At 41.7% G+C, this 23721-nt stretch overlaps 2 protein-coding genes and 1 long non-coding RNA gene across 3 annotated transcripts; 1 reads left to right on the plus strand and 2 right to left on the minus strand.

Moving 5' to 3' along the window:
* Positions 1 to 478: 478 nt before the first annotated feature.
* Positions 479 to 10196, minus strand: trim16 (tripartite motif containing 16). Its single transcript, XM_040014299.1, has 7 exons — positions 10084 to 10196; positions 8043 to 8860; positions 5177 to 5272; positions 4596 to 4829; positions 3757 to 3928; positions 3339 to 3434; positions 479 to 1329 (listed from the first exon to the last, which is right to left on the minus strand). The coding sequence occupies exons 2-7, from the start codon at positions 8739 to 8741 to the stop codon at positions 731 to 733; spliced, it is 1896 nt and encodes a 631-aa protein (XP_039870233.1). The 5' UTR covers positions 8742 to 8860; positions 10084 to 10196; the 3' UTR covers positions 479 to 730.
* Positions 9964 to 13189, plus strand: LOC120723044. Its single transcript, XR_005693659.1, has 2 exons — positions 9964 to 10172; positions 12145 to 13189. It is a non-coding gene; the product is annotated as an uncharacterized LOC120723044 (long non-coding RNA).
* A 458-nt stretch (positions 13190 to 13647) lies between these two features.
* fads6 (fatty acid desaturase 6) lies at positions 13648 to 23143 on the minus strand. Its single transcript, XM_040014300.1, has 6 exons — positions 22769 to 23143; positions 19674 to 19840; positions 17109 to 17289; positions 16746 to 16933; positions 14658 to 14837; positions 13648 to 14466 (listed from the first exon to the last, which is right to left on the minus strand). Exons 1-6 carry the CDS (start codon positions 23022 to 23024, stop codon positions 14317 to 14319), a joined length of 1122 nt encoding a protein of 373 aa, XP_039870234.1. The 5' UTR covers positions 23025 to 23143; the 3' UTR covers positions 13648 to 14316.
* Positions 23144 to 23721: the final 578 nt, after the last annotated feature.

The raw sequence follows: 23721 nt of genomic DNA on the forward strand, positions 1-23721 counted from the left end.
GTCTGATATTTTGTCTCTGTTTGTGACTCTTCCTGCTCATGTTGCATCTCTTTATTTCTTTAATGTATATATGCAAGGTTTTTTTTTTTGTAAATGTCTGCATTTGTTTTGCAGCTTTTGTTCACTTTTACATCAGTGAAGAAATGTGCCTTTTTCTCCCTAAGTGACCAAAGCTTGGTGCAGTCATTTTTCTTTTTCACCAGCAAATCTCGAGGTTGATTTACTTGAACAAATCACCACAGTGTGGCCTCTGCTCTACTGAGAGATACAACAAGGAAGCTTTCCAAAAAGTATTAAACAAGGCTAAGGAATAACCCATGTCTGGAAAAGCTAAAACAAACATTTTGAATCCTAAATGATCCACTTAGTTTTTGAAATCATATTTATGTGTGCCACAGAAATGTACATCAGCAAATGTTTAAAGGATGCTGTTGATTTGATGACGTGGAGTGTTTCAAACTGTCAAGAAAACCAGGCATTTGTTTTGCAAATGCAGATACGCCTTTTTATTTGCATACAGAAAATATAGAACATTTTCAGTAACAGTAGTCCCAAAGACACACCGGTGAAGAGCATCAACATGACGTGATCCCAAATGAGAAACAGATTATTAGTTTTGCAACAAAAATAAATCTCCTGTAAACAAGTTGTAACATTTCAAGAGTTCATCTCTTATTTTCCAGAATCAGTACAATACTCTCCTATACTTAAGTTCTCCAAGAAAAGCGGTTTATGAAGCGATATCTTCTGTTGTAGGTGAGGTGGGAGGAGACGGGGTTTTCGGAGGTAAAGGTTCCCCAGGCGCCACCAAGAGAACATTGTTCTCTTTCTTGGGCAGCCAGACCGCCGGGTACAAAGGCTCCAGGAACTCCGTCTGGTACTTGTGGATGAGCGTCATGGTCTCACCCACCCCGTAGAATGCCAGTAGGCCTTGCGTGTAGTCCACATAAACCCCAATACGACTAAACATCTCCACATTCAGGGGAGTTTCCACATCACAGTGCCAGGTGGAGAAGTTACGGCCATTCCACTGAAGGCACCAGGAGAAGCTGTTCCCCGTGATGCAGCTGTTGCTCTCATTGCCCTTGCGGTCGATGCTCTTGTACGTGAGGCCAACGTGAGTGCTTTCACCTTGGATGTCTGCCTCAAAGTAGTGCCGGCCCATGTAGAAGCTCTCCGCAGCCAGAACCTGACGGCAGTTCTCAAAGCGCTCGGGCACATCGGGGTAAGGATGCTGCCAGGGCGAGGTGTTTGTCACCTTTTTGTTATCCTCCGTTAGGCGGAGGAACTTATGAGCCGTTGCAGGATCAAAACTCACTTGGGCAGCATCTGCAAAGGATTGTTGAACATGTCAGTTTACTTATGTTACGCAACAAGACAGGCAGGAAAGCAAATAGCTGTAGTCCCAAAGATTACAGTGTAAACACAGATACTTCAAAACTACACTACAATATGGCTGTTGTGCTATATTAAGTAGTTTTGTGTTAGCTAATTTATAGTTTATGTTTCAGTAGACTCACTGTAGATTTGCAAAGTTGTGACACCATGAGTGCAATGGGTTACCTGGTTGGGATGCTGGGAAACCATGAGGAAAACATAATGCAGTGATCAGGTGAAAACCAAACTTCGAGTAGATTTCCATAAAATGATACTGCATTATGTTTACTGGCTTGTCCTTATTTTCTGCCATATGCATACTACTATAATGGTGGATGTCAGTCAGTGCATTAATGTAATTCCGTAATTCCCATGAGGGAAATTAAAAAGTTGCAATCCTGCCCTGAACACTCAGTTTCACACAGTTATCTTTTATTTCTACTCTTGGCTCTGTATCACGTCAGTGGAGGGGAATACCCTGAATATGGTCATCTCATGTACACAACTCTAGCTGTGCCCACAGAAGCTCCGCCCATGTTGTTGGTCTATTTGGTATTTTGAACAGTACATTTGTTTTGATGGCTTGGTCGGCATTATCAGCAAAAAGCCAGACTCGTTCTCGGTGGGTGCTGTTCTATGTTCCTACTGCCTGCTGTGGTCACAAGCTCTGAGTAGTGACAGAGAGAATGAGATCGTGGATAAAACCTGTGGAAATGAGGGACTTGGTCATTTTGGGAGGGATTCAGAGTAAAGTCCCTATTTCTCTACATCCACAGGAACCACTTGAAAGTGGTTGGGGATCGCTCAGGATGCCTTCTGAACAAGGCCCGACAGCGTCTCTACCACCTCAGACGCTTGAGAGACTTCCAACTGCCCCCCAAGGTGCTCAGGAACTTTTACTCGTGCACCATAGAGAGCATCCTGACGGGAAACATCTCAACCTGGTTCGGGAACAGCACCATGCAGGACAGACGAGCTCTACAGAGGGTTGTGCGGTCAGCTGAACGCACCATCCGCTCCGAGCTCCCTGACCTGCACTCGATCTACAGCAGGCGGTGCTGGACCAAGGCCAGGAAGATCGTGAAGGACCTCAGCCATCCCAACAACGGACTGTTCTCTGTGTTGAGGTCAGGAAAGCGATTCCGCTCCCTGAAGACCAACACAGAGAGACTGAGGAGGAGCTTCTTCCCGCAGGCGATACGGTCTCTCAATCACACCACCACACAGTACTGACCCACACATATAGTTCTTACACACACACTGGACTTTCTGGACATTTGTTTACACTAGTGGCCACTGCACAACTACACTGCGTGGTCATCAAATCAAATCACAAGTCACTTAAATAAATCACTTTTAAGCATATTTGCACTGCACAAGACACTTAAATATGTGGACTGCACAACCCTGGACATTACATTTCTTTCATTACCATTTATTACTCGTACAGCTGCTCTTATTGTTCTATATTTCTTCATATATTCTTATGCATTTTCTATATTGTGTATTTTGTGTATTGTGTATTTTGTTGTACAGTTATTTTATTTTTAACTTTAATTTTTATATTTTATTTTATTCTTTCCAAGTTAAATTTACCCTTCATTTTAATTTTCATATTTATTTCCTATCCTATTCATAGTCTTTTATTTTAGGTCACGAGCAGTTGTCTAAGCATTTCACTGCATATCGTACTGTGTATGACTGTGTATGTGACAAATAAAATTTGAATTTGATTTGAACTCCTAGGTAAGCATGCCCGGGCATTTCCTACTGGAGGGAGAACCTGGGGTAGACCCAGGACACTGTGCTTGTGGTCTTCATGAAATTTGCATCCTTGCCAAAACCCCATATTCATTATAGTTTTAAAATAACAGACAGACTATAAGCACATCCAAGGTTGTTTTTTGGTTCTGGAAGCACATTGTTTGCTACTCGCAGTTCTTAACTACAGAAATACTTACACTTTAGAAAGTCCGCCCGTGTCACCGGATCTGGAAGAGACTTGATGTGTTTTGCTGCAACAATAGCCTTTACTGTTGTCTTTATTCCCACTTTGTCTGCAAAAAAAAAAAAAAGAAGACATATTTTAGTGTCTCATAAGACAACATGTTTAGATTTCTCTTCATAAATTTTGTTTTTATTATGCACAAAAACGTTCTCCAGGGCAACAGGTATGTGCTGTCGTTTCATTTCTTATGGAGGCATATTAATGACTAGCAAAGCAGTTTCATCATGAATCATACATTCTGCTCTTGCTCAAGCACAGCTAAAAATTCTTTACAAGACTGAACATGCCCCGGCAGCTACACAACTGTCCGGATCTCTGTGCTCCTGCTGCTGCTATGTAGTTGCTTCCTGCTCACTTTCTTACTTTCTTACCGCTTTTGCACGTTTCTTTGACTTTGCCTATGTATGAAGACACCAGCAAGGCACAGAGCTCCTGCGTGGAGTCAACAATCACACGGCTGAAGTGATTCAGACAGTCCATCAAGCCGATGTAGACACCAGGCAGGGAGATATCAGTGGCTTCTTTTTTCCACTCTGCGTATTCCTAGAAAACAAACACGGTGGCATTCAGGAATGAAAACTGAGGCATTTCTGCTGCCTTTAGGCACGAATGACTTCCTGTGTCATTGAGAAATACAGCAAATGGTAAAGGAAAAGGTAGACAGTGGAAGCATCTCATCATTTGCAAAAGATTTTGTTTTTATACATACATACTTTTTTTTTTTTTAAATAAATTTGAATTTTAACTGAGATGCCTGTTAAACAACAATATAGTTAATTCATAGACTTCATAAAGACTGTCTCACAAGTGCAGTTGTATGTGTCCAGTTGGAGGGGCCGAATATAATGCGAGTAAGCAAAATAGTGTATAAGTAGTGTACACGATGTGTTTTTAGTTGTCTTTATGAAGTTTTCTTCCTCTCTGATACACCTGTCCCTCAGTCAGGGGTACAAAGATTTTGTACTACAAGTTTAACTCATAAACTTTTAATTTGAATTTCCAACAGTTCCATTAACATTGTTGCTGTTATCATTAGGTGAAAGGTGATATTCAAAAAGCCCAACTTGTTTCCTTTCACCTTGACATGAAAAGTAGGTTGAATCAAAACAAGCTCTGCTACCTTGAAACAAGCCTAAGGACAGATTGCTACACCTTTTCTTCCATAAGCAGGACAAAGACTAGTTATGACACTGCTGTTTTGAATTTGTACCTGCAGGAAATCCACATCATTTTTGTTCTTGGAAATCTTCTCCATCTGCACCTGAGTCTTCTTCAGATCTGTGCACCTCTGCTCCAGGTGAACCCGAATGCCCTCGGCTTGCTGCAGTGCCTGCTTCTCCTCACCCTCCAAGATCTCCGTCACCTCCTTCTTGGCTCTCTCCACCACCGCTTGCAGCTCCTCAAACTGGCTCTCGATCACTGCTCGTACATCCTTCACAGATTGCTGTAAAATACTACCTTTAGTTTCTCTTAGTGTAAACAGAGTTCACATTCTGACATAATAACTTTTAATTACTTTAAAAGTTACAGTAAGTAACATGTAGGGAACCTGGCAGAGCCACATAACTGCAGACTCACTGCAGGAATTCTTCATTACTCATTACTACTACATGAAAAATATGGATTTCCTCTCACACCTCAGAGAAACCAGTTTGATTTGGGTGACTCTGAAATATCCAGGATTACAAACTGTTGAGTTCACAGGCCAGAAATAGCTGCAACCGACTCATTTTACTTAACTGTTGTGACTCTGTGTGACTCACAGTGAATCATTTCTAATGTTGTGTTTACCTCAATGGAGACTGTATTGAGCTGAAGTTTGTTGATGGCATTTTCTGCCGCCGTCATCGTCTTCATCATCTCATTCTGTTTCTCCCTCAGTTCGTTCTGTTAACAGAGCAAGAGTCAGTCAGCTTCCTCATAGAAAATATGTGTAGATGTTAATATCTAGATTGTTTCAGGGAAAACTTTTGCTCTCTGGTTCCTTTTATTCTGAAAGGGTCCGATATCTGACCCTAGGCTTGTATATCTGTGGTTTTCTGTCAAGTCAAGTCTAAATTGCTCAGGCAGATCCAGGCAACTCTGAAGCAGAGCAGCTATTCTGATATTAACTCCTACAATTGTAGGCCCAGCGGGAAGCGCTACAAGCGTCTCTCTGAGTCAGCATGCAAGTGCAGGTTTGAAATTAATTAAAAATATATATATTTAATTTACTGCCAGGACAGGGATGTCCTACTTCCTGACTCATTTTTATATCTCTTCCTGAAACACGACACCAAGTTACAAGTGTTAGTTAATTATTGTGTCAGGCAGATGATACTTTGTGTTATTAATGCTATTGGCTTATCCAACCAATAGCATTAATGAAAATAATATTTGGGAGCTTTTGTGCCTGTGCACCAGCTTACACACTGAGTCCATGTTGCATTACATTTTTGTCCTATATAATCAACTTGGAAATAGTTGTCTCCGTATCATAGTGGCTGTTTAATATTAAAACTAATTAAAATTGATTCACATCAAGGTTCAGAGTCCTCAGCTGAAGCTGTCCCTGCTAACTCCGTGTTCATTTTAAAATCCCCACTTCAAGCTTGTATTGTTTTACACACGTTTTCCTCTGCTGTGGTACTTCTACAATATTTTATATATTTGTTGTCTATTTTGTTTGTGAAAGAGATGTGAAAATTAATAAAGATCATTTATACTAACTATTAACATGACTGCTGAGCAGTCTTCACAAAATCAGATCTGTGACTGCCTCAAGAGATCATTAATAAGACTTTGATGTGTTATTTGTGACCAATTAAATGCTTTTGATTGTTTTCATTACTCCATGACTACATCATGTCAAACATGATGAAACATTATTCTGATGAAGAAGTTAAGCAAAGGTGACCTTTTGTTTGGCACCATGACAAATATCTGTCGTTATTAAGCGAAAAACAATCTTTGGAAATACTTCCAGTGGTTTATGTTAGTTCCACTTTGATCCACACAATATTTGCTGAAAAGGTAGTTAAACATCTGAAGAGTCTTTTCTATAATCATTAAACCCACAACTCCTACTGAGTTCTGTAAGACAAGAAAATATTAAAAATGGTTTCATTGAATCATTTCAAACAAAATAATGTTTTAATGCTTTTCTTGTGCTGTAAAAAGGGACTGTCCTGCTCTCCCACTCCAGGAGGGTGGACAGCGGGATCAACCTAAACAGAAGTGACTTACATAATAATTCTCTATTGTTCAAATGTGGAACGAAAGCTCTGAAAAGGAAGAGGAAGCATTCATCATACTGTGCTTTCTGTTTTTCCTTCTGTCCAGTGTGTGTGTGTGTGTGTGTGTGTGTGTGTGTGTGTGTGTGTGTGTGATGACCTCCATGTTTTTTCGTTCAAAACTAAATACAGTGGAACCCCGGCTTACGAAGACCCCATTTAACGAAACATTTAAGTTACAAAGGCACTTAACGGCAATATTTCTGCCCGTGGTACGGCAAAATGCCCGAGTAACGAAATAGATAAAATAGAAAATAAAAAAAATTAAATTAAATTCCATAATGTTAAGTACATGTACACGTACGTATGTATGCATGCATACGCATGCTTTAACCTCCTCCACCAAGAACTTCGTCTTCAGCCAGCATCGCCTCACTCAAAAGGCGATGGAAAAAGGTGCTTCGAATTTTTGACTTACAAAAGACCCTCTGGAACAAATTAAATGCGTAAGTCGGGGTTCCACTGTACTTAAAATCACGTTTTGCAGGTCAGCAAATAAAGAATATTTGATCAGCGGTGGTGGGATTTCCGCCTACGCTCCTCCCACCAGTGTTTTCTCTGCAGTTCTAACAAAGAAGTCAAAGGTTTTGAAACGAGAGCGCTCTTCAAATAACTGGTTTTGACTTCAGGTCTGTGCAGGAATCTAAGCTGGAATGTTTGATGGCAGTCACAAAGAGAGATGGGCTTCAGATTTAACTGCAAAGCCAAACGTGAGCAGATGACCTCCAGAGTGGACGCTGAAGTACTGTTGACTGGATGAAGCATTTAGAGGAACATTTGAGCTGTGCTGCTCCGACCTGCTGACTTAGACACTTTAGATTTAGTCTCCTCTTTAGTGCAGTGAAGCAATAATCTCCGATGTGATTTAAAGGATTATTTATGAGCTCAAATTCCTAATTAATGACACAACTGCTGTCACAGTCTTTTCCTTTGATAGTTAATCTTTTATTTACTCAACACTTTACTCGCCATCCACGGGACCTTTGCCACACATTCAGCAACGCTAAATATGAGATAAGAAATCCTGACATTAAATTCCTAGAATGGACTCATTTTAATTAATAGCGTCTCTCTTTGACAGTTTAGTTTAAACAAAACTCAGGTATTTATTAAAAATAAAAATAAATGCTGAAAATATGAGTGTTTAATTGCCTCATTCTATCTCCAAAAAGAAAGTGTCTCAGTTCAGAGTCCCCTACAGCAATGAAAGCAGCTGATTCTCACACGCTGACATGCTGACATTAAAAGATTTAAGGCAGCAGGAACTCTTAAGGAGACCCAAAATAAAACTGAATATTTTCAGTTGGGAATTCAGCCTGAAAATTCATATCAGATGTGTTGAGGTCATTCAAAGGAATGTGCACACAGTACAGGGAAACACTTGCCTCGATCTGATTACGAGCGTCCACCACAGACACGGTGTTGTGCCCCTTGTGGTCCTCGTTCACGCAGTCCTGGCAAATACAGCAGGAGTCGGTGGAGCAGAACAGGTCCAGGGGCCACTTGTGGCTCTCGCAGGTCCGCCTCTCGATGTCCCTGAGCGGGTCCACCAGCCGGTGGTTTTGAAATTTCGGATTTTCCAGGTGAGGCCTGAGATGGGCCTCGCAGTACGACACCAAGCAGGTGAGGCAGGACTTGAGGGCCCTGCGGGGGCTTTCAATGCATGAGTCACATACCACATCGTCGGGGCCCAAAGGTTCCTCCTTATCCTGGTCCTCTTTTGGTCCTTCTTCTGTCTGTGGTTCTGCTTCCTTTTTGTCCTCTTCAGGCTTCTTGGGGTCCTCGGACTGATTCAGGTCTTTTTGGATCTCGGTCTCCTCCGCTGTCGTTGACTCTTGACTCTGTTCCTCACTGTTTTTATTTACATGAGCGTCAGCTGTTCCATTCTGTTTGGGACTGCCAGGCTTGACGGGACACTGTGGACATCCTTTACTTTTGTCTCCGAGACAGGAACCGCATACGGAGTGACCACAAGCTGCCGGCTCCCCCTCGCTCAGTTTACCTGAGCAGACATGACACAGGTTCTGCTGCTGCTGCTGCTGTTTGGGGAGAGGAGCTACTTCTACAGCTGCTGTATCTGCCATGTCTTCAGCTCTTCTTTGAGCGCCTGGCGTCACTTCCACTCTTTAAAGCTGTGTGGAAATAACTGGCTCAGCCACTTCTGTCAGCCGGCAGTATCTGATCGCAGTAGAGAAAGCCACACCTAGATGATGTGAGAGACGGTCAGGACTCATAGTTTCAGTCAGAACTCAACCCGCCCCTTCAGCACTCACATGCAAACAGATACACACCCACCTCCACCTCTTTAACACTGAAAGAGGGAGGAGGTGCAGGGTGGAGTCCACAATGCAAACCAGGAACAGAGGTGTAGGATTGCAGTTCTCCCACATGCGCTATGTTTGAATATGCACTGAAACTTACAAGTTCTGCTATCAGTAAGCAACAACTGACCTATCTACTGTCTTTATAGACACACTGATGAGGCCACTCACTGCTTTCCCGCCCTGCTCCAACACTATTAAATTGAAAACTGGTCTGGATAAAACAGAGGTGATCACTGCTGCAGCCTTTTGCTTACTCACCCTCTTCCTCTTTCACTTTTCTGCAGATAAGCAAGGGGAAAAAGCAAATGTTGATAGGATCAGGTTTCAGCAGTGCCAAAAGCAGACGCTGCCACCCAGTGTCCATAATAATGCTGGGCAGGTACTGCTAATGTTGGTATCAATCCAATACCATGTACCCAGTAAATACAGGGCCGGTATAGCTGATACTGATACTTCTGACCTATAAACTTATGAGATGCACATCAGTGAATTCTGAACCCATTTTAATGAGCATTAAATCTCTGTGCTGAATGTAAACGTGCCAGTCCTAAAGCAGTTTGGGTCAGCGTGTGTTGTTTAAATGTGCTTATTGTGCTGTAAATAAAGTAGACATGACAGGTTCAAGATATTGTTCCCAGTGTGAGTGTGAGGTATCATTTTTTAAATTAAAAAATAATTATTATTTAACACAATGGATGATGGAAACACAGCAGTGATCCCATCTCGACAGTATCGATATCAATACCAGCGCAGGTAACGATTATAGTGATACTTTAGATCAATCCGCCGGTCAGGGAATAGCAAGTTACGAAGTGAAGAGCAACAGACTGTAGAGGAAGTTCCACAAACACTCACAAACTGTTAGATTTGTTCCTTCTATCGAGAATAAATGTTGCTACACTGCAGTTTCCTAAAGTTTGTGATGCCCGTTCCTGTTTTTCACACAGGTTCGTAGACATGCGCACATGTGACCACATGTCCGGGTTAAACAAACACCACCTGATCATAGTTCAAGGTAAAGGTGTAGGTGGTGTTTGAAAGCACCTTAGCTGTAACAGCAGCAACCTTCGTGTCTGACGCTTTTTAAAGTCTTAAGATTTACCTTCAGTTAGGTTTATCGTTCCCGGGCTGAGGGGAGGTGACGGGATTCTCTTCTTACCGGGGGTTTTCTCCTTGGTAACCGATCAACAGGTGAGACAGCACCGCCTATGAAGCACACTTGATTGGATGACCAATCAAGTGTCCTGAAAACTTCGTCGTCACTCCCGGACGATCCTTCAGGTCTTAGACTACGATCCAAATATATATATATATATAGATAGGGGAGACCGGGGATAGTTGTAACATTTTTGACATTTCTGTCTGTAAATTGGAGCTCTTTTAAGGTAGTGGTTCCAAAATGTAATGCAAAGTATTTACATGTCTCTGCTATTAAATAGTGCAGCTATTTTCTCTGCAGCACAATTACCCATTGCATGGTATGGCCTCAAACACAAAGAGTGAAATGTTACAATTAACCCCATAGTCTGGGTTAGTTGTAACATATCCTGGGGTGAAATGTAACACAATGAAATAAGGGCACTGACAAAACATTAACATGTAATCTTTGTTTATTCAACACATGAATGCACTTACATCCATTTATGTAGCTGTGTGTGTGTGTGACAGAATGCAGAAATCTAGCTTTTGAACATATTCCAACCCCCCAAAAAGACAAATTATGGAATTTTCTGCAACTGAATATTTCATTAATTTTGGTTGGTCTTCCTTGAGTTTGGCCTCATTGGCTCAGTGGGCATTATAACCTACAACTCTTGCACCAATTTTGAACATAACAATGAAGCTGAACAAATGTAGTTGTTCACCAGCATCGCAATTCCATTACTTTTATCATGGCTTACCTTGGTGTGGTTTGCAAAGTGCTTCAGAAAGATGAGGAAATCTGTTTCTTGCACCCATCCTGATTTATTTCCACTACCAGTACTTCCTACTGGTCCATCTCTGACACAGTGGTCTGCATAATGTATGTGTGGGAACACAAACAGTGGAGGAATTGTGTTGCCAATGGCATTAACCGCATATACAAAAGCGACCAGTGAACCTCTCTCTGCCGATGTCGTTGCCCCAACTTGTTTAATATAAGTTAAAGTAATAGTGTGGTAAGTTGTAACATCTGCATTATTGTTACAACTAACCCAGACTGTTGCTGTTACAGCTGACCCAGACTCCTATAGCCATGAACTAGCTAACATTACAGCCAACGGCTAAAACATTAGCACTAAAGACCTACACAGAATATATCCCCATAGACATACAAATAACATAATTTAAGTTTGATGAGTTTAACTGCAAAGCAGATAATGCTATTAGAAACTGAAATAAAGTTGAAAAACTTACTTTTTGGCATACAAATTGCTTTTTTTCGTGTTAAATTGTCTGTGTTTGACAAAATGTGCTGATTTTTCACATGTGATAGCAGAACTGAGTTGGGCATGCACAGGATGAGTCACATCATTTGAAACTTAGCCCTGATTGGAGAAATTGGAAGTGTTACAACTGACCCACGTTACAACTATCCCCGGTCTCCCCTATATATATGTGTGTGTGTGTGTGTAGTAATTTCCATGAATCTTGTTTTTTACATTGTTTATTAATTGTAGTTGTATTCATTGTTTATTTTGGTTTCATGTAAATGTATGTTCTAACTTTGTGTATTGTGAATGTAAGGCAAACAAGGGACAATAGGTGGAAATTAGCAATAGCTATAAACCTATGTGCAGTGCATCAGCCTCATGTTTCATATTTGGACTATGTTAAACTGCACTGTCCCTTTTAAATAAAGAATTATTATTATAACCCATCAGATTCTCCTGTGTCTCAGTGACAGTGCTGTGATATTAACATGATATTTATCGAAAAGCCTGTCCAAGAAAACAGTTTGGCATTCACAATTGTTTTTAATTAAATGAAATGGCATGTAAAGAAAACAAAAATACTGAAAGGAAAGGTCAGATTCCAGTATGATTTATCTCATCTTAAATGATTTTATCTTGCATTTAAAACGATTTCTATCATTGCTGGATGTCTAATTTTTATGACCGTATATCCCACAGATGCTGAAGAATCTGTGTCCTGTTGTTTGTCTCATTGTCTCTGTACACAGTGACGAGTTCCTGCCTCAAGGGCCAATCAGAGTGAGAGGCACTTGCTCATCAGCATCCTGCATCATTTAAACATCGGCTCTTCACATCATGGTGTGACAGGTTTGCCACCTGGTACTAACACGATGGAACAGCACCCCCGCACTCTGACTTGGAGAATGCATGGATTTTGAGGCGGCCTTTAAGAAGCAGCTACAAACTCATCTTTGTATATTTGCTTTTGAGTAACCTCTGAAATCTGGATATCTTAAGATCCCTTTTACCAGCTCTGTATCTACCTAAAAAAAAGCACTCTATAGTCGCTCGGGGAAGCCTCAGCTACAATAAATAAGCCTTTTAACAGGGCTGTATTATTACAGCTGTGTGCCCTCTTTCTCCTTTCTTTTTCCTTCTTCGTCAGATAATGTTTTATTTATTGCACTAATGGATTTCTGTTGTTCTGTGTACTCATGTATCAGCTTCTCTTCTGAGGGGCAGCACTCTGGGATGTCCCACATCTCTGTTAGCTGTCATAAAGTTCCGGGCTTTCCCGAACGCTGCTTTGAATAAAATCTTTTTCAGTTACCTGCAAATGCTTACCTTAGAATCAGAGCGCAGAGATAAAACATTTTTCCAGAGTATCTCTGAATAAATGCACATTTTTTAAGAGTTTACTAAAACTGAATATTGGGCTGGCTGATTGCTTCTGCTACACTTTAAGTGTCTCAAACAGTTGCTTAAGGTATTCTCTGTGTCAGAGTATGAAACAAAGCCTTTATTCGTCTATTTTTAAGTCACATTTTCACCCCATTTACAGCCCAAGTGTTAAACAGGAGAGCGACAGCAGGGGTGACAGGCAGCTCATTCGTTTACAGGAATAAAAAGCAATAGCAAGATTTTTATTTCAGTAACTTCATGTTAGAATTTATTATGTGAAACACACACACGCACGCACACATCCCTGACCTCAAGTCCAGGAGCTACAGATACTCTTTTAAAAAAAAAAAAAAAAAAAAAAAAAGAAAAACCAAAAATAATCATTGTCATTATTTCTGCCATCGGTCAGTGGATGAGATCAGAGGCCTGCCTCATGATGCAGGCAGATTATGAATGAATTCCTCCCTTGGCTAAGTTAGCTTATCAAGTTCAGATTTCCCTGCAGTGTCGGGTCAAGTGCTCTGTGAGCAAAACTTTACGGGTTTAAGCACCATTTCTGAACAGCCTGGGTTGAATTCACTGATGTCCTGTAGGTAAAAAGAAACTTATTCAACAGTTTCTGCTGAACGCTCTTTACAGATTTGACAAAAAGTCTTGATTTATTGGTCCGAGGCCACTGCACCCAAATGCAACGTAATTACACCTGTCTCCTTTACACCTAACAGAAGTGTACCAGTGAAAGTACTAAGAGATAAGAGATGTTTGCAGTAATCTGTCAATGATTTTGTTCTGACTCTGTCATCCTGTTGCACACAAAGACATTTCCCACAGTATCAGACCACACCTCCACCCTGAGTACGTGGTCATCAGTTTTTTGTGGTTTTATTAAACTGGTTGTATTTTCATGACTTTTTTTTTTTTGCTTCTGCTCCCCTTTGGGTCTCTTTTACAGCAAGGAGCTGCACACTTGGTTAAATAGCCTAAATATTAGAGTAAATGTGGTGCAGATTAAACCTCAGTTTAAACATTTTATGTTATTTCTTGTCACATCTTTTTTTAAAAACACAAATGGTCGTCACCCCTCCATTGATGTTCCCAAAAGTAGTATTGTCCTCTATTCTACTTTTGGAAACATTCTTATTTTGGGGTTATTTCTAGCCAAAGTGCTCGGGTTGTCTCAGATTTTCAAAGCAGGACTCTACAATTTCTTCACACAATGCTCACTTTGTTGTATTTGTTCATGAGGCAGGCCCCAGGTCAGCTGCACAGCTTTGTTTAATTCAGCTCCCAGTGTCTACAGTCAGGTCAGTGTTTGATTCTTCTTTGTGTTAAATGAGCTCTAAAGGTGTAGGATATTCATTCAGTTGATATGATCGTTAAGACGTGGGGTTAATTTCCTAAGATTAGAAACTGCGCATCGATTCAGGACCTATTCCGTGTGTTAGAGGTTCAAACTGCGGCAGCAGAAATACTTGTGCTTTTGAGCGGCTGAGGTCATTAGTCCGAACAGGTTTTTTCTTCTGCTCGCCCTCCCTCTGTCACTGCACCCCCACCAGCTCTGTGATGGGTGGGGCAAACACCATCAGTTCCTGGTATTTGTGGAAGAACAGGTGCAGGCGGGACGAGTAGGTGTCCTCCTGATATGGAAGCTGCTTTTCAGTCAGGTATTTGGACACAACAGGTTTCACCTGCACAAGAGGAACAAAGTAACCATAGTGGGAAATACGCAAATACATTTAGCAATTTAATAATTATCCAAAGTTCTGTGATGGTCACTTTTTAAACTGTGTGCTCTCGTTTTGTTTGTGCCCTTTGCTCTGCAGAAGAATCCAACAGTTCTGCAACAAGCAGGTAAATATATTCATCTGTGATGTCCCACCTTTAAACACATGTTGTCTGACAGAAAGGGGAAGAGATGGTGCTCCACGTGACAGTTGATTAGCGAGTGTCCAAAGATCCGGTCCAGCAGAGGGTTTCGCGGCAGGTTCAGGACTCCGTGGGTCATCTGGTGAATCCTCTTTGGTCGACGAGTTGGAGAAAACATCGGCAGACCGATATGCTGCAATTAGAAACAGTTTGTCATCACAAGTTATGTGGCCTATTGTACTCTTGCCAGCCATGTTAATAGGTACACCTGTTTAACTACGGGTCAATCCAAAGTTCTTTTTCGTCAGTAATAAAAGACCTGGAATTGTAATTGAATTGAAATTTAGGCACGGAGACATGTCAGCTAAGAACAGGAAACTGAAGCTGCAATTCACACAAGCTTCCCAACACTGGTCTCATGAGTCTCGATTTCTGCTGCGATATTTAGGGCTCGAATTTGGCACGAACAACACAAAGCATCGATCCACGCACACCCCTACCAGCATTTCAGACTGCTGGCAGGGGTGTGATGGTTAGGGGACACTAAAAGATATTTTAATTAAGCTCAGATTCTTTGTATTACAACACAAAGTGTTTAGTGTAATTTCTGTGTAGTCTCAAAGATTATCGTCAGACAGAGATCATGGAGTTCAGCGGGGTGGGGTGGAGGTTAGTGTTGGACGTCGGCCAGCAAAACCCCAGGAGAGCTGGGAGGACAGATTTTTGATCCGAACCCCCCAGCAAGAACAAACACTTTCCACTGGTACACTGCTGACTTCTCTTCAAGAACCTGTGTTTTCTAATCCACCTTCACACGCTTTGATCCGAACAATACACAATGACCTGCAGGCATCCATCTGGGAAAATCATGCATGAATTGTTTCTTTTTATCCCTTTAGTTCACTGCCTGCTCTGAGAACACAATGCTGCATTCAAGCTCCTCAAAAGACCCTGTTACAAAAAACACCCTTATGATCATTTCACATGAACCGAGCACATAAATCTGTGAGAAGTGACGAATACACGTGCATAAATTACTTATGTTTTCCCCAATTCAAGACCAAAGAGTATAAAGGTATGTGGTGTGGCTATTAATGGATACTGATGAGATACATGTATCTATTCATAATCATCTAAAGTTCTCTAAGATGTGGCAATTTAAAAACACTATTTAAAAAAATAAAATAAAAAAAGCATAATTCTTGTTTTATTTTGGATCTAGTGCTTCTATCAGTTATGTTACAAATCCAGAATCTAACTGGAAGTAGGAACATCTGAAATGCCATTAACAAAACCTGGGTAACAGACGTGTGTGCTTTCTTTTTAATGACCACTAGGCAGCAATATTCGACACTAGCGAGGTTTCTCAAACGCACATTTTTCAAGAGTTTTACTACATATTGGGCACGACAGGGCCACCGTTTGTGTGGCAGCAGTTTCTGGAGGCTGGTTGTTGCTGGATGAAGTGGTATTGCTGGTATTCCAGTGGTGGCAAATCTTGAAAAAGTAAAAGCTGCACCTCAGCCAACCGTTTCAAAAGGCACAACTTTTACTTTGAAGGAAAACCTGCATTTTTAGGTTGTTCTCACAGTTTAGCTACGGCACAGAGATTACTGGCAGAGTGTCACTTCAATTCAAATGATCAGCACAGCAATATGCTGTGAAAGCAGTCACAAGGGCATTCTTGACACCCAGATGAGGAATACACTTTTTTCCTGCAGGGGGAAATCGCTTAGACATTTTCTTGATGAGATTATGGTCCCAGTCAGCCACTTTGAGTCATTTTTACTGATCTTCATATTCAGAAGGAGGATCATTAAAAGCTTGGCGCTTATTTTAATATCTGTCATCTTACTGCTCTCTAAATGTTCAAAGACATGAAGATTTTATATAAAACTAGTTGGAAACTAATTGGACACCAACATAATCCAATTAAAACTACATACATCAGAGCTTCACAGCTATCTGAATAGTTTAGCTACAAAATGACATCATTTTGAGCTGAATATGAAATACAAGACGTCACAAACAAAATTCACTGTAACTGTGTCTTATAGGTGTCAGCAGGCTGAATTCTCAGCTACAGATACCGTGTTCTCACCTGGAAGATGTTGACGTGGATATACGGCACGGAGAACATCGCCCTGCACACGAGCATACACAGCAAGGCCCCGTAAGGCGACGTGAACCCGGAGACATTGATGAGCAGCCAGTACTGTGAATACAGGCCCAGGGTTACCATCAGGATGGTCCTAAGGATGTGGGCCAAAGATTGTCCTTTGAGCTGAGCTGCAAAACCATGAGAGTGTGCATGAGAGTAAACTCGCACTGCAGTGACACAGACAAGTAAGACAGAGACTCGAGGAGGATCACAAGGTTTAAAAAGTGTCTCAACTTTATGCTGAGTTTCACATTTAACCTTGAAGCAAACACGGCTCGTCTTTGGTCCTCTGGCACCTCTTACCGAGCGCAACAAGCGGAGTGATGATCGGCACGGCCAGGGGGGCTATGAACAGGTAGATGATGCGGGGTAGGAAGGGCACCTTCCACACGCTGGAGTCACCCAGTCCAATGACATTAGTGTGAGCGTGATGCATCTTAATGTGGCCCTGAATCCCGGCTCGTGCCGAGAATGAGCCACAGATCTGAGGGGATGAAGAACAAGTGGAGGTGTTCAATAAACCAGCAATGATGGAGCACGTGAAACAGTCAATGAACATTATCAAGCTCCGCTAACAGCTGGAAAGGGCAATGGTCAGAAGAGATTTGGATATTCTTAGCAATTAATAATCAACCAAAGGTCATTAAAGCTTATTAATCATATCATTTATAATGCGCATTGCTTCATTCACTCTTGCAGACATTGCTGTTTATAGCAGGTTGTAACCTTCGGGGTTGAAGGAATAAACATGCTTTGTGTGCCTAACACAGGAGGTCCAAGACATTTGTGCTCCAATATTGTTAAGAAAAATTGGAATATTTTGTCAGTCTGTTGCTTATTTAATACACCAATAGCAGCTATATGTGTCCGTGCATTGCAGCTGTAGATTGTATTGATGCAGCTTGCTAAATAGGCGTAATAGTGTTCGCTGATAACTTGAAGTTATGACCAAAAGCTAATGTTGAGACTCAAAGACTGAGAGAGACCTAGCTAAGGTAGCAGCTGCACAAACTCAGCAAACAGATATTTAGATCCTTTAATAATCCTGTGCAGTTAATGGCATTGCCATGACAGCCTTAATACACACACCACCCCACACCCTATACAGCAAAACAATATTAATTCCTAATAAAGTTTAAATTAAATACAGAACTAAACAAAAAAGCCAACAACAAATGCAAACCTGTGGTGAAAATCATTAAAAATCATAAAGTCTTACAGCAGCTAGTATAAAGGACCAAATACACCATAAATCATCATACACTCATGCATATACTGCCTGATAAGCACCCACAACAACAACAACAACAACAACAGCAGTGGGATATTCAGAATAACTGAATATCAATTGTCTGCTTCACCACCTTATGAAGGTCATGATGACTTTTATTTAGGTACATTTATACGTGTTGCAGTGTTTCCCTGTCAAACCCTGCAGCATGGTAAAAACAGCAGTTTGGGGGAGTTTAGCTTGTAATTAAGTCAGAAGCTTGCCGAGCAACATTAATTACACCAGTGGTGTTTCCTGCGATCAGTGATGGCTAACCCGCTAAATCCTAAATAAAACAAAGTCTGTGTCCATGTGGAGATGAAGAGTGCACTGAAATACACACCAGACGGGGAGGATATTGGACACTGCTGCACAGGCACTCAGAGGACATGTGAAACAACACGCTGTAAAGACTAGTGAACTATTTATGTTCAATGTTTTTAAAATGTGTAAAGAAAAACATTAGCATTTTTTATTAATTTCACAGAGGCTCTTCAGAATGAACAGCATATACATGAAGGTTTTGGCAGCTCTGGTGAAATCAGAGCGCTGCTATCAGCTCAGCGTGTATATCGTTACATTCATCCAGCCATAAAAGTCCTGGAAAAACAGAGTCATGAAATCCTAATCTGATGAAACTGTGAGCAAATCACCAAATGAGGAGGGTGTGATTCAGAGCTGTATCCATTTAAAATGATGCAACTATTTACTCTTACATAGTTTCTTGGAATAATACAACCACTTAGAAATTAAGTGGTGATGTTTTCTTCTCATTTCTAGCTCTACATACAGTAAGAGAAATTATCATTTGATCTACTTCTGAATTTCACTTATCAAGAGATGAAGAGTCTCTAATATTTATGGTAGTTTCATGTTTAATAGAGAGACAGACAAGATTGTAGAGCTGGACAAGGGTGCAATGGCCGACAAGACCATGAGCAAGAAGCTTGGTGAGGAGGTAACAGTTGCTGCTCATGGGGTGAGGATGATCATGAGAAATGTGTTGGATCAGGTGGAAACATTATGCTTTAGGGCTGTTTTTCTGCTAAGGGTAGAGAGGGATCTGCAGAAGGAGCTGAAGCTTCAAGATGACAGGCGGCAGCCAAGAGGGATTCACACAGTTTCATTTAGCCCACATCAGTGGGCTAAAATCCCTCCTGAGATGTGCACAAACCTGGTGACCAGCATCAACAAAGGTGTCTTCACCAAGTACTAAGTCATGTTTTGCTCTGAGATCAAATACTTGCGTCGTTCCATGACATGCAAATCAATTAAAAACATGTTTTTATGGATCTTTGGTTGTTGTCAATTCATTATTTCCCACAACTGTATTTGTTCTTAGATTCTACTAGAGTAGATCTGCATGATTCACAATTTAAAATAATCCATTATCTTATACTGGGAGCCTGGTGCAGTACAAGACAGCAGCTGTAGCTTCATATTCATGATAATGACCCTCAGCAGGGAAAAAACAAATGTCCCAAAATGTCCAACTGCTGCTCTAAGCACACAGCTACAGAGCTGCATGTGAGAATACAGAAGCTTTGCCCTGCAGGTACTTAATGACAGCCTTTCAAGTCTATTTCTGCACATCTCACCTCGATGAAAAAGACGGCCCAGAACCTTCCCCAGGCCTGCGACTCGCTCAGTGCCCCGTGGCTCGCCAGATGTGTCCCCTTGACGGTGATGACAGCGTGAGCCACGCCCATCAGCAGGACGCCCGCAGAAAACCCCAGAAGCCTCGAGGAGCCCAGCAGCAGGAAGGCTGCAAGACAGAACGCAGGGAATAAAGATGCTACAGATCCTAAAGATGCTGACTCTTTAACCTTAGACTGGCAGCAGGACACACACTGCATTACTGCTGCATTGACTGTATACATCTACTGTTATCGCTCACACACATTCTTTCAGCCTTTGATAGCAGACAGCTGAGGCTCAGTGCCAATAAGTGTTTGCAGTGAGCAAACATTCTCATAGCCACCATGAACAGGAAGACATCAGACGACTATTTAAAGATTTACTTTTGTGTTTTCATTGTTGAATAAAGCAGGACAGGTAACCAATAATAAATTGTGATTCTAAAATTTTCCTTGCTGCCTGTTACGGTTCAGCATGACTGGTTTGGGTTTTCTTCTGCTTTGATTCATTATTCTCAGGTGGGGTTGACGGCCTGGCTTTGTTGGGTTTTTCCACCCTGGGGCAGAGCCTCTGGGTGTGAGTCACTGCTGCACCTGTTTGCAATGAAGTCATCAGGAGTATATCAAGGACAGGCGGTGTAACAGCACCATCTCTGTCTGCGTAGTGATATTCAGGCCGCCTTTGTAAAATCTGTGTTTTGTGGTTCACTTGGAAACTTCATCCGAACCCTGTTTGTCTTCCTTTTTGCACCAGCTCAGCAATCAGAGGAACTGCTTACCAGGACTCCACCTGCCTGCCCGCTCTCCACCTATTCCCCCACTTGCTGATCCAGCTGCCTCAGAGTCGAATCACTAAAACATAAATTTGATACCTGCCTGTTGGATTATATTCTAATTTATACCTTCTTTGCTGGCAGAGCACCCGAGACCCTTTTTAAATAGAACCTGCTCACTATTCCCTGCTCTGTCAAGGCTCAAGTGATGAGTCACATGATCAGAGTAAACCTTTGCAAGAACTGGAAATGAAAAGCAATCAGAATAAATGCTTACATTTACCATGAGTCAAACTATGTAATGTGAAGCCAGCATGATGGGCAGGAAGCTCAGGTGAAAGGATGACAGTCTGGAGGTGGACACTGTTACCACACTGGCTTCCTTCCACTGTCACTGTGTACTGTTTACTATAGTTTAGTGTCTGCATACAGTAGAAGCAGGCTGATGATGAACATGAGACGAAGCATTAAATCCACTAATCAAAGTCAGTTTTGTTTTTGTCACAAATGTTAACAGCATGGATGGATTACATCTAATTAGACACATGAGACATTGTAGCTGCTGATACTTCTCTGGCTGCCTTTGACAGCAGAGTTTAGGTGACACATTCCCTTTTTAACCCAGTAAAACTGCTAATATGACGCACCTCCTATTTCAAAGCAGCCTATTTCGAGGTGATAAGTCACGAACTCGGTGCTACACAGTGACAGAAAACCCCTCCGCCTCATTCTGCAACTACATCTACTTGTGAATCATTTTGACATATGAATTATACTGGCAATGATTTATATTTTACAATACAAGACGAAATACAAAAAAGCAGTTACAAAGACCTGCTGCTGCTGCTGCTGCAGAACTAATCCGTGGTAATTACTGCTACGTCTACGAGTCTGGAATCAAGCCTGAACCTTAAAGCTGTCAGATCCAATGATCAAGTGACGTGAGTCACAATAGACAGCAGTCCAAAATGAGGTCAGTAGCTGACCACCAGTGACCCACATAAAATGAGACTCCATGAATGTGCAAAGCCAGACTGAGGGGTGACGGTGAGAAAACGCTACGCTGTGTATTTCTGGAAAATAAAAAATTAACTAATGAGACAGTTTTAGTTGTAAATATTGAGTCATCATGATATCGCTGTGACTTTTGTGATTTACGTCTGTTTGCTGCTATTTTATGACCAGTCTTTTCAAAACTATGACTTTCATAACAGACAAAATTAAGCAAAACACCTGAACTTTACTATTATGATGGCACACTGTTCTCACAATCATTTCCCACTATTATTAAAATTTATCTAGTCTGTTTTTTCCTTCTTTATGTCAAAATATGACAGATGAATTTTTAGGTAAAGCTTCAAAAACTTTATCCGGTGTTTATCGCAGACTTGAAAGCAGGGAGACTGCAAAACACCAGATTTGGTCCTCAGAGCCAGCATTGTTTAGGGAAGTTGTCAAAAAAAGTTAACCAAGTAAAACACAAGCAGCAACGTCCAGGACTAAAATGTTAAAGCAACACGGAAGTGTCCCCAAAACTGCAGTACCTGTAATGTCCACTTGAGGCCGGCTCCACAAACGCCCCACAGTTAAAATGTCCAACATGTTTACAGGCTGATCTATAAAAAAGTTACGTGTTTTTGTTAACACTAAGTTTGTAGCAGGCCTACATCCCCGTACAGGTGAATGTAGCTGCTAGCTGTCTGCTAGGCTCCACCCCCTCTCATTCAAGTCAAAAAATCGAACCTCTAAGCTACTTTGTTTGTTCTGTTGGTTCCTTTTGGAGCATTTTCAGTACAATTACTATACACGGCTAATGTTACGCCTTGCATTGTCAGAGAGCAAGCCATAAGAGAAAGTCAAAAATTCTTCCCTTGAGGTTGGGTGAGCAAACTTATAGTATTTTAATTGTGTGTTAAAATACTATCTCTGTATCTCTGTCTGCGTGAGCGCACTTTGCTAACCAGGTAAAATGAAAACTTAGCACTTCTGCTCTCTAAAACAAACAAACAAACAAATTCCAGCATAGCTAAACTGCCCAATTTGAGGGTTTAATGTGAAACTTTACAAACCAATCGGTGACATCACAGCTGCTATGGCCATCTTTTATTTACTGTCTATGACAACAAAAAAGTTTGCAGTAAGAGAGGCCTCCCAGGCTTTGAGCTTCTGGTTGAGTCGATTACAGAAACACTGACACAAATAATTGTCTCTTAAATGATAAAACCCTCCAAAACAATAACTCATCTATGCAGGTGCAATCACATCTATGACGTTGTGCCTCACCAGGTGGCAGACAGAGGAACGCTGCTGCCAGGATACTGCAATCGACCCCCCTCCTCTCCCACCAGCTGCTCTCCTTCACCACCTTCTGAACCAGCCTCGTCAGCTCCATCATGAGAGACTCCTTCTCCACCTCTTCAGCTCCTGCGCCTCCATTCTTAATCTTTGGGTCCCCTCTCGTCTTGATTAACATCTCTTCATCACCTCTTCCTCCTCCTCTTTCCCTCTCATCCCTCCGCTCATCTTGTACGCTCTGCATCCTGATCACCGGCTTAGAGTAAAGTCACCATGCAGGTTGCGTCCTCCTGTGAGCGGCTGCTGATAAACCCTGCAGCTTGAGCACACAGTACACAGGTCAAAGTTAGCATTTCAACAGTGTGTATTGTCAGAGAAGCCCAGCCCCCTTCCTGCTGCTTCAAGAGCATTGCAGACCCTCCTTTCCTACCTCCTCCTCCTCCTCATTCCTTTCTTCTTGTTCCACCCTGTCAGCTGACTCCTTGGGCAGTCCAGCAGCAGAGGAATTTCTTGTCCCACTGCCCAAAGATGTAAGGTTGGCCTGCGATGGGATGGATCCAAAAATCCTCCTCACACGCGCAGCAACTCAAAACTGCTGCGGCTGCTTACCTCACAGTCAACTCTTGCTCATCTCTGGTTTCTCATATATTCTGCATGTCGCTCACCCCCTGCTCTGTTCCTCTCTCTCTTTGTGTTAGCTCCTTTCCCTCCTCCCCTCCCATCCCCGTAACCTTGGCAAATGTCCTGGGAAAGCAGAGTGAGAAAGGAGGGCTGATTAACAGGGGCCGTTCAGTTGTTTCTCCACAGCAGAGAGGGGGCGAATGTTCAGAATGAAAAGGAGAAGATGCTGATGTGCGAGAATTTCTTTGGCTAGTTTAAGTGTTGGTAAAGGTGAGAGTAGTCAGTAGTGAGTTATATACATATATCTGGTGTCAGCGCCT

Source organism: Simochromis diagramma, unplaced genomic scaffold (genome assembly GCF_900408965.1).
Source record: "Simochromis diagramma unplaced genomic scaffold, fSimDia1.1 OVJJ01000669.1, whole genome shotgun sequence".
NCBI classification, from domain to species: domain Eukaryota; kingdom Metazoa; phylum Chordata; class Actinopteri; order Cichliformes; family Cichlidae; genus Simochromis; species Simochromis diagramma.